Below are 14,456 nucleotides of genomic sequence, written 5' to 3'. Positions count from 1 at the left end.
TATATATATGAGTATACAGTCCTGCTTTAGCACATGCAGATGCTAATATTTGTTCTGCTTTTGTTAAATGTTTAATTCAGGACCTTGTGGTGGAGGTGGAGTGTGTTCAGTCGTCGTGTGTTGTATTTCTTCCACGACCGGAACCTATTCCGGAAGTTAAAGGATCCTCAGCCGTGACCGACGGGTGAATAAAACAAGCGCTCTTGTATGTTAATATACGATCATAAAGGTTTGAGGGGGCGAGTCACGTCGAGGCTTTTTTTTTTTTTTCTTCTTCTTCTTCTTTGGTTTACGTGTGTGTGTGTGCGTGTGTATGTGTGTGTGTGTATACGTGTGTAAGTGTGTGTGTGTGTGTTTTTCGACCAGCTGAAAATGGCGGCTCGGAGCGTCGACTCTTCCTAACTTTACCGCACAATAATAAACATACCAACACACACGGGCCGTTATGACATAACACGGGGCGAAACTTTACAGAGAGGCTTCAGACGCTCTAGCGAGGGGGGAGACATTACTTTGACCGCCACCCGCCGCCGTGTGACAGGAGTTTAAAAAAAAAAAAAAAAAAAACCCGCAGAGGTAAATGAAGAAAGAGGCTTCACGGAGGCTAACCTCTGCTAGCCAAGCTTAGCATCAGCGACAGCCGACGACTTGTGAACGGGATCGTGAGCCGGAGCTAAGTCTACGACGGCGCCGGTTAAATGTCGGCAGCTCGCAGACGTGAGGTCAAGAGTGTTGCTGTCGAAACGCTGCCGTCGCTTTCACCGGCGCTTTCTCGTCTCCGCGCGGCGACGCGAGTTCAACGCAGATGTTTCGCGGCTCCGTGTGTGATGCTAACTTTAGCTCGCTGGCTAAAGGAACGCTGTCCGGCTAACGTTAGCGGGTCTGTCAAGCTAGGCTATACCCAGAATAGAGGCGTGTGTGTGTTTCTGTCCGACAGGAGGTAAACAAAAAAAAAGCAAACAAACAACAACAACAACAACAACAACACTCAAACGCGCCAGCAGTCACTGGATATTTAAAGCGTGTAACTTAATGCTTCACCTCCTCCTCCCCGAAACTTTGTTTGTCTTGTAGGGATCATGGAGGATCCTCATACACGGTACAGCAAACGTCTGGTAGGTGACGGTCATCTTCCCTAAAACGCTTGTTTCATGTTGTGGTGAGACCAGGGTGGGCTTTCTCTCCCTGCTTCAGTGTTACATGTCAGCCCTTTTTTTTTTTAAACGAGAACAAACCCGGTTTATTTGATGAAAATGGCTGCGGGTTTTTTTTTTTTTTAATCTGTGACGGCCTGCTTTGTGTCCCGGCTCTTGTGGTGTTTTTTTTGTGTGTGTGTGCAACCTCGACAGCAGTAATGAACCTGCCTGAAGACTCAGGGTTCAAGACGGGGTCAAGTTCACTAACGTGACAGCATCTCTGCTGTGACCTTGCTTCGCCTCCTTACAATCTTCCCTCCCCTCCTTCTTGCTGTAAAGTAATACACGGAAAGCTACCTAAAACATTATTGATGCCACTAGTTTGAGGTTTTGGGAGACACGCAACATCTGTTGTTCAGTAGATATGCGCTGTGATGTTTTCCTGGCTCACTTTGTTGGACCAAAACTAAATAAACACCCACCCATTGAATAGTTGCCTGATTGTAGCTAATTGATTTATTTTGCGTTTTTATGACTTTACGTGAAAGAATGGGTTTCTTTTATAATATTGAATAATTTTTAGTTGTAAATTAATAGGTACAGTGGAGTCCTCAGTTGTGAAAGTAAGACGTATTTGAGTTTAGATAATGGAGCATTTGTGATAAAGGGATGGGGGTGGGGAGATATCTGAGAGCAGGGGTGTTGTGCTTTATCCATCTGTCCAGCCAAGCAGCGTTGGACGGGGTGAATGGCAGTAAAGGGAGTAAAGGAGGGGGGTTGAGGGCAATGTGTAGAAGATTAACCCCGGCTATTGTAATGCTGTATTGTTTGTTTCTCACATGAACTCCTGTGGTAGCTGGCTGACTGATATGTTTGGGATGATTTATTTAGATTTGACCTGTGTCCTTTTTACCGCTGAGATATAGGGGACGTCTCCCGTGGGTGCCACTTAATGTCTTAGCAATTAGACTCCTGTAAGAACAGTTTAAAAATACATTAAGCAATGTTGCAAAGGAGGCAGGTTGTTTTTTGTGTGTTTTTTTGTTTTGTTTAAGTTAAATTGAAATGTACTTGCTGTTGTATTTGTGCAAGGATCAGTCCCTCTGTACATTCATTTTTTTTTTTCCATACCAAACACTAGTTTTCCTCTCAGTTGAGAGTCTGAGCACACTTCTTAGACTTAATAGCTTTCTTGGTTTTCTTCGCAGCTACATCTGATAAGTCTGTTTTGTGATCCCTTTCTGTCTGATAGGCTACTATAACCCAGCTTTGTCATGGTATTGAAATATATTCAGGACAGTACCACATCCCATATCTCTCGCTGTCATTCCATCCCAGTCCTGTTTTCTTTCTGTTGCTCACTACAAGTCATCATGTGTTGTCGAGGTTAACAGAACACCTTCTTATGTCCTCAGCGTACAGGCACACGCCGCCGCTACCAGGACGATGGCATTTCAGATGATGAAATTGAAGGGAAGCGAATGTTTGACCTGGATGAGAAGTTGGAGTGTGGGAGGTTTAGCTCTGATCTGATCAGAAAAATGGAGGGTAAAGGTGAGATGTTAACTTGTAAAGTGAAAGAGATTTTAATAAGAGTGAAACCATACCTGAATATATCTAATGCCATGTAAGGTAAGGTTAGCTGTGCCGTGTTTGCTTGATCATGTGTTAATCAGGTAAATGTGTTTTTGCGAGTTTGTACTGGTGACATTTTGTTGCTGTATATTTGGGTTATCTGCCCATTGCAGGTTTATATCTTTTGATGATTGTTTGTTGTTGACATTGTGTGTATCTCCTTTCTAGAGTTCACATTTGAATACATCCAGCGGGAAGGGCTCAGGGACCCCATTATCTTTGAGAAGGCTGATGGCCTTGGCATACAGTAAGTTACAGTCTTTTACTGTCTAATCACAGATTATTCTCTTTTTTCCTAAAAACATGCAGCTCATTCCTTTAATTTAAAATTAATGGCAGATGCCAGCAAACGGCAAAGAATTACAACGAATGACTTCTCTCTTGCAGAATGCCAGACTCTGACTTCAGTGTGAGTGATGTCAAGTTGTTTGTGGGTAAGTTCCTGTTCAATGCCCTTTCAGAGTAAATGGCTTTACTGTTTGCACACCAGATGTAACGTGCCATCTCCCTATTCCTGGTAGAGTTAGGCCCATAAATCAGCCCCATGATACCTTATTGCAGATATATTGATAGTGGTGGATAAGCCAAGTAAGGAGAAATTGCAGGACAAAAATCTTAAAGTAGGTCTGAGGTCATTTAGAAACAGTGTCACCATTACATAATTTGTCCATGAGCAATGACAATTTGATTTTTAAACTGTAAAATGTGATGCTCAGTTTGAATCTATCACAATAAAAAAAATCTGAAGGGTCTGTATCAAGATTGTTTGTTTATGTTAGGTGTGAATGTGTTTTATGTTAAAAATAAGTATTATCCGGCAATATGCTGTTTTATGCAATAACCGTGTTTCTAGTCGTGAACCCCTTTTTATTCCTCTTACAGGTAGTCGACGTATCGTGGACGTTATGGACGTGAACACCCAGAAGGGGATCGAGATGTCGATGGCTCAGTGGCGACGCTACTATGAGACACCTCCATCAGAAAGAGAAAAACTGTACAACGTCATCAGCCTGGAGTTCAGCCACACCAGGCTCGAGAATCTGGTCAAACGACCGGCTTCGGTGAGAATTCACACAGTTTTCATACCTCAGGGCTTTTCAACAAGCACCCTGATAATGCCATTTTAGAGTAAGTCTCCCAACAAAAAAAAAAAGACCAAAAAGTTCTCTTTTTGTGCAATGCAGAAAGACTGTCTGAATTTTGTGTTTACTGCTGTGCTGGCTTTAGAGCATGGGATTTGTTGCGGTATATTACAGACATAAAGTGGTGTCAGTTATCAGAAACAGTCTTGAGTTTGGTGCACACAATCTGAATGTATGTTTACATCACTTTCTTCTCTGATTTCTCCAGGTGGACCTTATTGACTGGGTGGACAACATGTGGCCGCGGCATCTCAAGGAGAGACAGAGAGACTCCACTAATGCTATCATAGACATGCATTATCCCAAAGTACAGAAGTAAGTAAACCAACCAGCCGAACAACATCAGTATAACATCAGCTGTGCTATAGTTAAGATGCAGTACTGATGAAATCTCCTACATCATCGAAAACACTATTTAATGCCTGTTTGTTTGTTTGTTTTTCTTTTCAATTCAGCGTTGTATTATGCTTTCATCTAAAATTCACTTTATGTTACCTGTCCTTCCTCCACGTCTCTCAGGTACTGTCTCATGAGTGTGCAGGGCTGCTTCACAGATTTCCACATTGACTTTGGAGGCACTTCGGTCTGGTATCACATTCTGCGAGGAGGAAAGGTCAGTCACCTCCATCAACCCACACAAGAACCGTAGAGTTTAAGGTTTGGGTGCTTGTAATGCCCAGGTGGGAACTCAGTCTTATTTCAGTCTTGCTGTCAGAATAAACCTGGTCTTGAGTCATCACTCGATCTTTCTTTTCCACTTCTTGTTAACGTCTTTTAAATTAGTGCCACAGACATGCTTTTTTTATGGATATGTGCCAGTTCCCTCGATTACATCTATGTATCCCTGCCTTGCACCTTTTTGAGAAAAGAATCAAGGAAATAGGTTTTTAGAAAATTGACCTTTCCAAATGTTAACCCAGAGGGTTTTTAGGAAACATGTAAATTATACAATTGAATCAGAAAACCAAATCTAAAAGTGGGAGGTATCTGTTATTGGTCTGTCCACTTCTGTATAACACCGTGGTGATGTTTTTGATGTAGAATTGGGTAACTCGGTCCTATGAAAGTCTTCCATGTATCGTCACTCACTGCTCCTCAGTGCAGAAATAAGATGATTGGCAAAGCCTTTATTATGATTGCAGACCAGAATAATTCCCATGAGGAGCGAAGCAGAGTTGTCATGTACTGCATGTGTTTGTTAAACTCAGACTGCATAAACAGGAGGATTTACCTGTGCCCCCTTCAGGTGTTCTGGCTGATTCCACCCACACCACAGAACCTGGAGATGTATGAGAACTGGGTTTTATCAGGAAAACAGGGAGACATCTTCTTGGGGGATAAGTGTCATGACTGTCAGAGGATAGAGCTCAAGCAGGGCAACACCTTCATAATCCCATCAGGTCTGTTACTGTAATACAGACACAATATACACAGTTTCATACGCTGTCTCTAAGAATGCCTGTAAAACACACACACACACACACACACACACACACACACACACACACACACACACACACACACACACACACACACACACACACACACACACACACACACACACACTTGTCCACTACCTCCCTCCAGCATTGTGTCCTATATGTTGCAGGGTGGATCCATGCTGTGTACACCCCAGAGGACACACTGGTGTTTGGTGGGAACTTCCTTCACAGCTTTAATATCCCCATGCAGCTCAACATCTACAACATTGAGGATCGCACACGGGTGAGCAGCACCTCACATTCCCTATTAACTTTTTACTGTTGTTTATATATTACTTCCCTGCTGATACACAGTGATGATCGTTTCAGATTTTGTGATTAAGTGAGGTGTGATTCAGTATCCTGTGGAATTATTCATGTTAGAAAGACTTTGGTCACAGAAACTCAACAATATGACTTTTCTAAGAATTTTGTACACACGCAAACGCTAGAGATACACCGATTTCTGTCTTTCTTTCTCCCAACCCTTTACCTGTTACCAACAAAGGTATTTTGACAACACTGAGTAACAGTCTGATAGCAGTGCTCTCTTTTTGTCAAATTTAATGTCTGTGTGCCCTACTAAGTAGAACTCATTAGAATAATTTGAATGTGAGGTAACATGAGACCATGGTTGTTGTGTCACTAAAAACTCAGTTGCATCCCACTATAATTCCTCAGCATTATTATTGTTCTTCTTCTTATTATTATTATTATTAATATGAATAATAATCAGTATTTTTCCTGATCTGTTCTTGTCGTCCTCCTCTAGGTGCCAGCAAAGTTCCGCTACCCATTTTATTATGAGATGTGCTGGTATGTCCTGGAGAGATATCTTTACTGTCTGACCAACATCTCCCACCTCACCCCAGAGTTCCAAAAATACTCCCTTGGCATTGGTAAGGTTGAATGAACACAAAGAAACACTGCTATTGTCATTTTTTTCTCTCTTTTTCCACACAGACATATACATTAGTTAAACACTGATGTTAACTTGAATCGCTTCGTTTATTCTCTTTTCAGGACTGACCCGGGCTGACCTTGAAACCAGTGATCACAACGGGAATGGCACCTCCAATGGTGTTGACAGTGACGCTGAAAACGAGGAGCTCAAGACCAAGGAAGAAGAAGTCCAAGAAGAACAGGCGGCTCAAGTTAACACACCTCAGCATGTGCTGACCCCCTTTGAGCAGGAAGGACTGTGGAACCTTTTAGGGAAATTGGAGGGGCTGCCCACCCACAAAAAGTGCGTCCCTGCAGGGATTAGGAACGCTGCAGCCCTGCTCGACGACATGAGGGTGGGTGTCGCTGAAGTTGTTTGTGCAGATTACCTCACAGTTAACTCGCACCACACTGAAACGGATGTACAATATTAATAATTTTCGACGCTGTGACTGTTTTTTCACCGCAATCTTTTTGCAGGCTGTTTTGAAGGAGCGAGTCAGTCACAACCCCAAGCTAGCCTACACTGGAGAGCCTATTGTCAAATGGCCCAAAAGGGTGAGCAGAGACCAAATGTTTCACACATTACCAGCCAGCTGGTATTACTTCAGGACAAACGTCCGTGTAGAAAGGATATCTGTTTGTGAGTCGATATAGTGTATTTAGAATTAATGCTTCAGTTTATTTGAAGCGTCCTTTCTCGTTATATTAATATAAAAATACACTGTCAGCGTTCGTAACATCGTCTATGCATGTTTGTTTTCACCTGGCTACAGCTTGATTACTTCAAAAACTATGTAAATACCAATATCATTAAAATAAATTGTTCTGAATTGTTAAATCCTTCATGCCCACTCACCAAAAAATGTGCAATTTTCTATCCCTTCCCTGCTGATCTCCTTCATACAGCCGTCATGGTACCAGCCCCCCATCCCTCCGCCGCCTGTTATTTACCGTCCTCGCCTGGCCCCCACCCTCCACAAGCCTCTGGGTCAGAGACCCACCAAACGCTCTTCCATCTCCGCCCTGAGGCGCAGACGGGTGAGGTGCAAGCGCTGCGCTGCCTGCTGCCGAAAGGAGTGTGGCACGTGCCAGTACTGCCATGACATGAGGAAGTTCGGTGGGCCGGGACGCATGAAGAAGAGCTGCATCATGAGGCAGTGTCTAGCGGTAAGATGTCTTGCGCGTCATTGTATTTATATATGTGGAATAAAAATAATGCCGCCCTTATGTACATGTATTCATGCACAAGGAGAAAGTGTTGGGTCAAAGTTCAATGCTAATGTCAAAAGTAGTGTTGTTTACATTGTTTTACAACTCCAATGTTCTTGCTAAAATGTCGATTATGGGAGAATTACAAAATAACTGATGTAACGCGGGTTTTTACTTCGGACAAAAATGTGCAATATTGACTTGTTACATATACTCTTTTTTTCAGAGTTGCATCTCAATAATATGTATGAGCATCACATTTCAAATTTCCACATTGTTTTACCCCTCCTTTAGCCCGCCTTGCCGAACACAGCTCGATGTGCCATATGTGGAGAGGGAGAAATGGATGAATCGAATCCGAGCACTTTCTCCCTCATGGAGTGTTCGGTCTGTTCGCAGATCGCCCATCGTCAATGCATTAAGGTGAGTTTGCTTCAGTTACAGTGTTGTTTTGCTGCCTGTAAAGCGGCATTTGTTGGTCAGATTTGGGAGTTAGGTGCTGTTTCAAAACTTTGAAGTGTTCTCTGTTTCAGGAACCTGGTGAGGGGAAGATCAACAAGGACTTACCCAGCTGCTGGGAATGTCCCAAATGTTACCAAGGCAAAGGCTCAGCATCAGAGGTAAGAAACACTCAGTTCTGACAGTTCATTCAGTTTCCTTATCAGTGACTTCCAACTGCCTCGTGGTTAACGTTGATACACAAATGAACTATGACACCCCCACGTCAGTCTTCCAGTGATGAGGAAAGCGAAGAGTCGGAGGGCTCCGCCTCCTTGCCACAGTCCAAACTTGCGTACCGGGAAGGCATCGGTGTAGGCGAAGGAGCGAGACGAGGGAGACGTAGCAGATCCCCAGGCCGGCCCACAGCACCACCACCTTCTCAGAAACTGCTACTGCAGCATCAACAGAACCGCAAAAGAGCAAGTGCACTGGAGCACAGACTTAAGAAGAGGGTACGGTCATTTGTATTTTCCAGTATGTTAATATACCAAAGTAAGTTGTGACAAAGTCATTTTCTGTGGATAATGGTGAAATGTTTTTGGGACAATTCAGATGACACAAGTTTTAAGAAATCTACACATAAAGGTCTGTTTTTACATTGATGTATTTTAGTCAATGTAGATTTTAAGATTTTTAAGCATTTGCCTGATGAAACTTTAAATCACCCTGAAATTGGTTTGGTAGATGCTACACATTTAATTATTATTATTAAGTATTTATAATTACTCTGACCTAAAATAGTAGTATATATTTTTTTTTTCTCCATGTGACATTTATCTAACTTCCCAACCCACTTCTGTTTATTGCAGATAAAACTGGAACGGAGCAAAATCTTAACAGTAAGTCTTGAACTTTTTTCTGCTATGAGACTGCATTGCATTTGAATAATACCACAAAGGATACTTAGTTTTATTCCAGGACATTTACTTTGCATTACAATGAGCATGATGTATACAGTTAGCACTGTGTAATGAAATATGAGTGTACTTGTGATCAGTCAGTTGTAAAACTTATGTCTGATGACAAATGAGTCAGTACTGTGCAGAGCATATTGCAGCACTGGATTTTGGTTTTTGAAACAATCATTGTCTGGTTCTTTTTTGCATTTTTCTTCTAACCAGAAACAGTCGTCTCTCGATCGTTCTTCGAGGCTGCTGGGCTCCAGGATTTTGTCCCGGCTGCGCTCTCCAACGAGCAGACTTGCTCAGGGCAGAGGCCGGGGCTCCACCTGGGCGAGTGGCTCCTCTTACCACAGCGCTCCAACAGGGTCCGGGTCCGGGTCCAGGTCCGTCGAGCAGCAGCAGCAGCAGCAGCAGCCGCCGCAGCAGCAGCAGCAGTCGTCTTCCCTCGGTCTGGTACTTGAGCCGAAAGGAGAGCCACGCAGAGGGAGGGGACGAGGCGTGAGGCTGCGGGGGGGAGGAGCAGGACGAGGCATCAGAGGTGGTCGGAGCCATGCGGACTTGGATGAGGAGAGCGAGGACAGCAGCAGCAGCAGCAGCAGCTCCAACAACAACAGCAGCAGCAGCAGCAGCAGCGACGATGATGAGGAAGAGGAGAGTGGGCAGAACAGCGGGAGAGGAGGGGATAAAGAGAACCAGCCGCAGTCGAGGAGAGGAGGACAGACAGCCAAAGAAAGGGAAGAGGATTCGAGCGAAGTGGCCAACCAAAACGGAGCGGAGGAGGGTGAGGAGGAGGAGTTGGAGCAGGACAGTCAAACAGTGGACAAAGATGGCTCATATCCTAAAGTGACACTCCAAAGGCCAACCAGGGCAAAGCAGGACCCATCAGCCATCGTCCCCAAATTAGAGGCTATTGCCCCTCAAACTGCCACTTCCACAATACACAGCCAGACCAGAGCCCTCGTCAGACCCCCCATTAGAAATCGTGGTTCCGACCACTCCAAATGGCTTATGCCACCGCAGACTCGCAGCGGACAAACGTATTCTCGTACGTCCCACCCAGAGAGACTGGACGCCTCTAAAAGAACGAGACTGAGCGTGCCGGCTAAGCTGAGCAACGGCGCTTCTTCTTCCTCATCATCTAAGCTTCCCCATCAGCGCGTCCCTCTGTCCGCCCTGCAGGAAGGAGGGGGTGAGGCGGACAGGGAGAGCGTCGGTAACGGCCCGGGCTGTGAGAGGGAGGTGTGGGTGTCTGTGTTTCGCTACTTAAGTCGAGCAGATCTCTGCGTCTGCATGGCTGTCTGCAAGAACTGGCACAAATGGTAAGTCCTCTCAATGGATAGATTTGTATTACGGATACGCACCATTTTGGATCTGGTTCCCGGTTAGTCATTAAGATCTCACACTAATACATTTCTTTGGTCTTTCTCCTCTGTTACAAGAGCAATGGAAAACACACACACACACACACAGAGGCTTTTCATTTTTAGTCTGTCGCTTCTGGCAGCAGATTAGAACAAATGCAGCTCATTAACATGAATTATCTTAATGTTAGGCTGATAAAGTGGGTTGTTCTCTGTTTAAAGTGCACTCTGCTGCTGCTGCTGTGTGTTTTCAGCCACAGAGTGTTTGTGAGTTTAAAGATTCGACACGTTTTTAGCACTACTGTACAAACGCCTCTCTTAATCTGGACCTTCTTTTTGAGTAGTTTATGAAGTACACGAGGCTGCAGCTGTGAATCAAATATGTCGGGTACGTTTAGTGACCCTTTTATATAGTCTGGTGCTCATCTCATTTTCAGGCTGTGAACATCAAACACGTTGCCTCTTAAAACTTTAGTGTTTCCTCCTCTGTCAGCAAAAGATGATTAGACATCTTGAGTTGTTGATACTTTTGTTTTTAGTTTCTTGAAAATGTTAAAAGGCAGCTTAATAAGATTCACAGATACATCGATTTAAAACTGGATTTAAATTTGATCAAATGCTATCAATCGCCATCCCTTGATCTTCTTTTATTATCGCAAACTGAATAGTGACATGGTTCAAAGTCGTTTGCAGTGTTGTTCATGAGTGCGTTCTCGTCCGTAGGTGTTTAGACAAACGGCTTTGGTCGCGGATTGACCTGAGCGTCAAGCACACCATCACTCCTCAGGCTCTAAAAGGCATCGTGAAGAGACAGCCAGTCACACTTGACCTCTCCTGGACCAACATCTCCAAAAAACAGCTCAACTGGCTCGTTGACCACCTGCCTGGTACGCAGGCACAAGCACACACACGCGCACACACACACACACACACACACACACACACACACACACACACACTTAGCTTTACATAATTTTTTCTGAATTCTAAAAACCTCAATGTTATAGGTGAATATAATCCTGCCGAATTAATACACAAAGAATCGTATGAGTAGATATGGGCAAGAAATGCCGATTCCTTTATTTCATGACATATTTATTAAACACTGTATTCAAATCGTATCCATTTTGCAGGGCTGAAGGATCTGATGGTGGCAGGTTGTTCCTGGTCATCGATTTCAGCTCTCTGCTCCTCTGGTTGCCCTCTCCTCCGTTCTCTGGACCTGCGATATGCAGACGGAGTCAAAGACTCTCAGATCAGGGAACTAGTCACTCCTCCAGGTGAAGAACGAGCAGCTTCAGAGGGCACCTATTGATTGCAAGAAATGCACGACATCATCTGTTGTTTAATTTGTCCTATAATTCAATTAATTTGGGTATTTTTCTCCCAATCTATCCCATAACTTTTTCCCCTCACTGTACTTCTGTTTCACCCGTCTCCTTCTCAAACTCTTTTACAACATCTCTGCACTTGTTTTCGTTCTTTCTTTCTTCTGAAATGGCCCCTTCTCGTCCAGGCTGTGACAATCGCAGCCAGTTGCGGACCATGCAGTGTCTGCGACTAGCCGGCCTGGACATCAGTGACTCCACTCTGCGTCTGGTGATCCGCCACATGCCACACTTGACAAAACTGGATCTCTCCCACTGCAACAGTATCACCGATCACTCCATCGATCTGCTGACCGCCGTGGGCTCGTCCACCCGAAACACACTCACAGAACTTAACCTGGGAGGTGAGAAGTCGTTGGGGGCGCGAGACGCACAGTTCGTTTTCAGCAACACGCACACATCACGTAAGTGTTATAGCGCTAGAATAATGAAGGGTCTTTGTTTGTGTTTCTCTCCCAGGCTGCAGTAAACTGACAGACGCCTGTCTGAAGTATCTTCGCCGCCTCTCTTGCATCTCACTGCTCGACCTGCGAGGCTGTAAAGGTGTCTCCCGCAAGGCCTGTGAGGCCTTCATCACCGAGCTATCAGTCAACACGCTCTACTGCCTATCAGATGAAACATTGATCCAGCGGATATCCTAAGCGCCTGCCTTTCTCACTGCACAGGTGACTTGAGATGCAAAAGCCGGGGGGGAAGGATCCTGATGTGGATCCATGAGACACAAAGGACTCAGAGAGGCAGGGAAGCTCACACGCACCTGTGTCACTTAAAGGAGGGGTGGGGTCTAAACTGGGAGGGCATACTCACTTAACTGGTGTCGGGCAGAGGGGTCGTTGTTACAGTTGGAGCAATGCTTCGTTTGAATCCATTTCTTTCCCGTGCACCTAAAAACAGACTCAGGAGCAATTTTTTTTTTTTTTTTTTTTTCTGTCGTTCTTTTGGGAATTAATGTTATGTGGGAAAAAAACAAGTTTTTTTTTTTGTGGTGTTTTTTACGGGCGCAGGAAAACACGGGCAATTACTTAGCTGTATTAAACTACACATCCTGTGGATTACCAAGGCCTCCACTTTGCTTTGGACAGATACCTGGCTCGGCTGCCATCACAAGCGCCTGCTTGGAGGAATAAATAAGCAAAGACTGGGTTTCGTCCTTGTGATCAAACTGCATTTTTCTTTTTTTAGCTGATTGCCCATCAATTCTTACTTATCAAGTGACACAGTTGAACTCTTGATCGCAGCTAAATTTGTTGATTTTTTTTTGTCAGGGAGAGAGTGTTAAGTTGTTTGATAACTTATGCTTCATGCACAACAGCTATGCGTTGAGATTTTTTTTTTTTTTTTTTAAAGACAACTAAAGGTAATAAGACTCTCACATCAGACTTATAAAGTGAGGAGTGGCCTGTGTTTACCAGTCTTCAGCTTTGTAAGCTGTCGGGTGCAACACATGGACGTTAAAGCGTGTACGAAGGTAAAACGACAGTGTGAGTAGGCAATCAACACGGCAACTAGACCTCACCCCCAACAAAGGGCAGGTTGTATTAAGTATGGGGGGATAAGCCAAGGAATGAGGTGTCAGATAAATGGTGCATTTTTCGAATAAGCGTTAGACTTCAGGTGCTATTATTTCCAAACTACTCTTTGCTTTGTTTTTGTACAGAGACAACATTTAGAGAGCAAAACTATTGTAGATAAAACTGCTCCCCACCCCTCTTTGATACACTTTTTTGTTCTTTTCATGGATGAAAAAAAAACAACGTGATTATCGACTTTTCACTCAAATTCAGTGTAGAGATGTAAGATTTTGTTTCGGGGGTTCGCTCATTTCTTTGTTCCCTTCAAGTGTTACGGCTCTGTATCAAAGGTCTGCTCTGCTGGCCATATCCCTTCAAATGAGTACAAGTATATATATATATAGATATATTTATCTATATATATCTATATATATACTTTTGTGTAAATGTGTTTTTTCCTCTTTTAGATTATCAAAATGGGAATCCTGTAGCATTGTAATTATTTTCGGAAGCCTTTTTCACTTTATGTTATTTGTGTTATTTTTCAAGGAAAATAAAAAAAAAATTAAAAAAAAAAATTGATGAACAGCGAGGAGGGGGGGAAATGTCATTCTTCCTCAAAGTGGGAGAGACGCGTTCATATCGACTTCACTCCAAACTGCATCGCCACTATTGCTCGGGATTTCCTGTTTATCTCGGAGAGTTCATTCCTCCAGGAACCAGATCCGCTCCTCCCTGGCTCCACCCAGCATCTTTCAATAACCTGGAAACAAAGCGACGCCAAATTAAATAAATAAATAACGCTGCAGCAGCTGCAAATATCAGAGATTGTTTGCGAAGCCGCGATTTGCAACAACAAAAAAAAAAAAAACAAACAAACAAGGGAATCAAAAAAGCAGATGTGACAGATGTGTTGCGCTTCTTCTTCTTTTTTTTTTTTTTTAATGAAGTCGTCGGCGAGACGGGATCGAGGCGCTTATCGGCGGCGGCTGTCAGCGTCGTTGTCGGCCGCCCGCGACTCGACTGACCTGGATGTGAAAGTGGAATAAAGGCCGAGTCTCGCTTTTTTATTTTTTTTTATTTTTTTTATTTTTTTTGACAGACGGTTACAACCCTGCGATGGAAACGGGGGGACGGTCGCTGTAGCCGCGGGGGAGGAGAGCTAACTTCACCAGCCGGCGATTTCACACGTTTACTTTTCTTTTTTTCTTCTTTTTTTTCTCCCCTTCTTCTTCTTAAGTAACG

The 14,456-nt window shown here is 43.8% G+C and overlaps 1 protein-coding gene across 1 annotated transcript; it reads left to right on the top strand.

Annotated features, from left to right (window-relative positions):
* The first annotated feature begins 964 nt into the window (after positions 1–964).
* Positions 965–13,789, top strand: kdm2ab (lysine (K)-specific demethylase 2Ab). Its single transcript, XM_069694537.1, has 22 exons — positions 965–1,115; positions 2,552–2,690; positions 2,940–3,018; positions 3,159–3,205; positions 3,654–3,832; positions 4,122–4,228; positions 4,433–4,526; positions 5,160–5,313; positions 5,523–5,638; positions 6,167–6,293; positions 6,418–6,692; positions 6,817–6,894; positions 7,246–7,506; positions 7,843–7,971; positions 8,082–8,168; positions 8,277–8,501; positions 8,859–8,888; positions 9,171–10,270; positions 11,036–11,199; positions 11,446–11,592; positions 11,829–12,044; positions 12,160–13,789. Exons 1-22 carry the CDS (start codon positions 1,080–1,082, stop codon positions 12,339–12,341), a joined length of 3,972 nt encoding a protein of 1,323 aa, XP_069550638.1. The 5' UTR covers positions 965–1,079; the 3' UTR covers positions 12,342–13,789.
* The last annotated feature ends 667 nt before the right edge of the window (positions 13,790–14,456 follow it).

Source organism: Brachyistius frenatus, unplaced genomic scaffold, assembly GCF_029030835.1.
Source record: "Brachyistius frenatus isolate BFR_SWC_R1_liver_20210118 unplaced genomic scaffold, ASM2903083v1 Contig_17, whole genome shotgun sequence".
Classification (NCBI taxonomy): Eukaryota; Metazoa; Chordata; class Actinopteri; family Embiotocidae; genus Brachyistius; species Brachyistius frenatus.
Note: the sequence above shows the minus strand (reverse complement) of the source record. Positions and strands in the feature narration are given on the sequence as shown.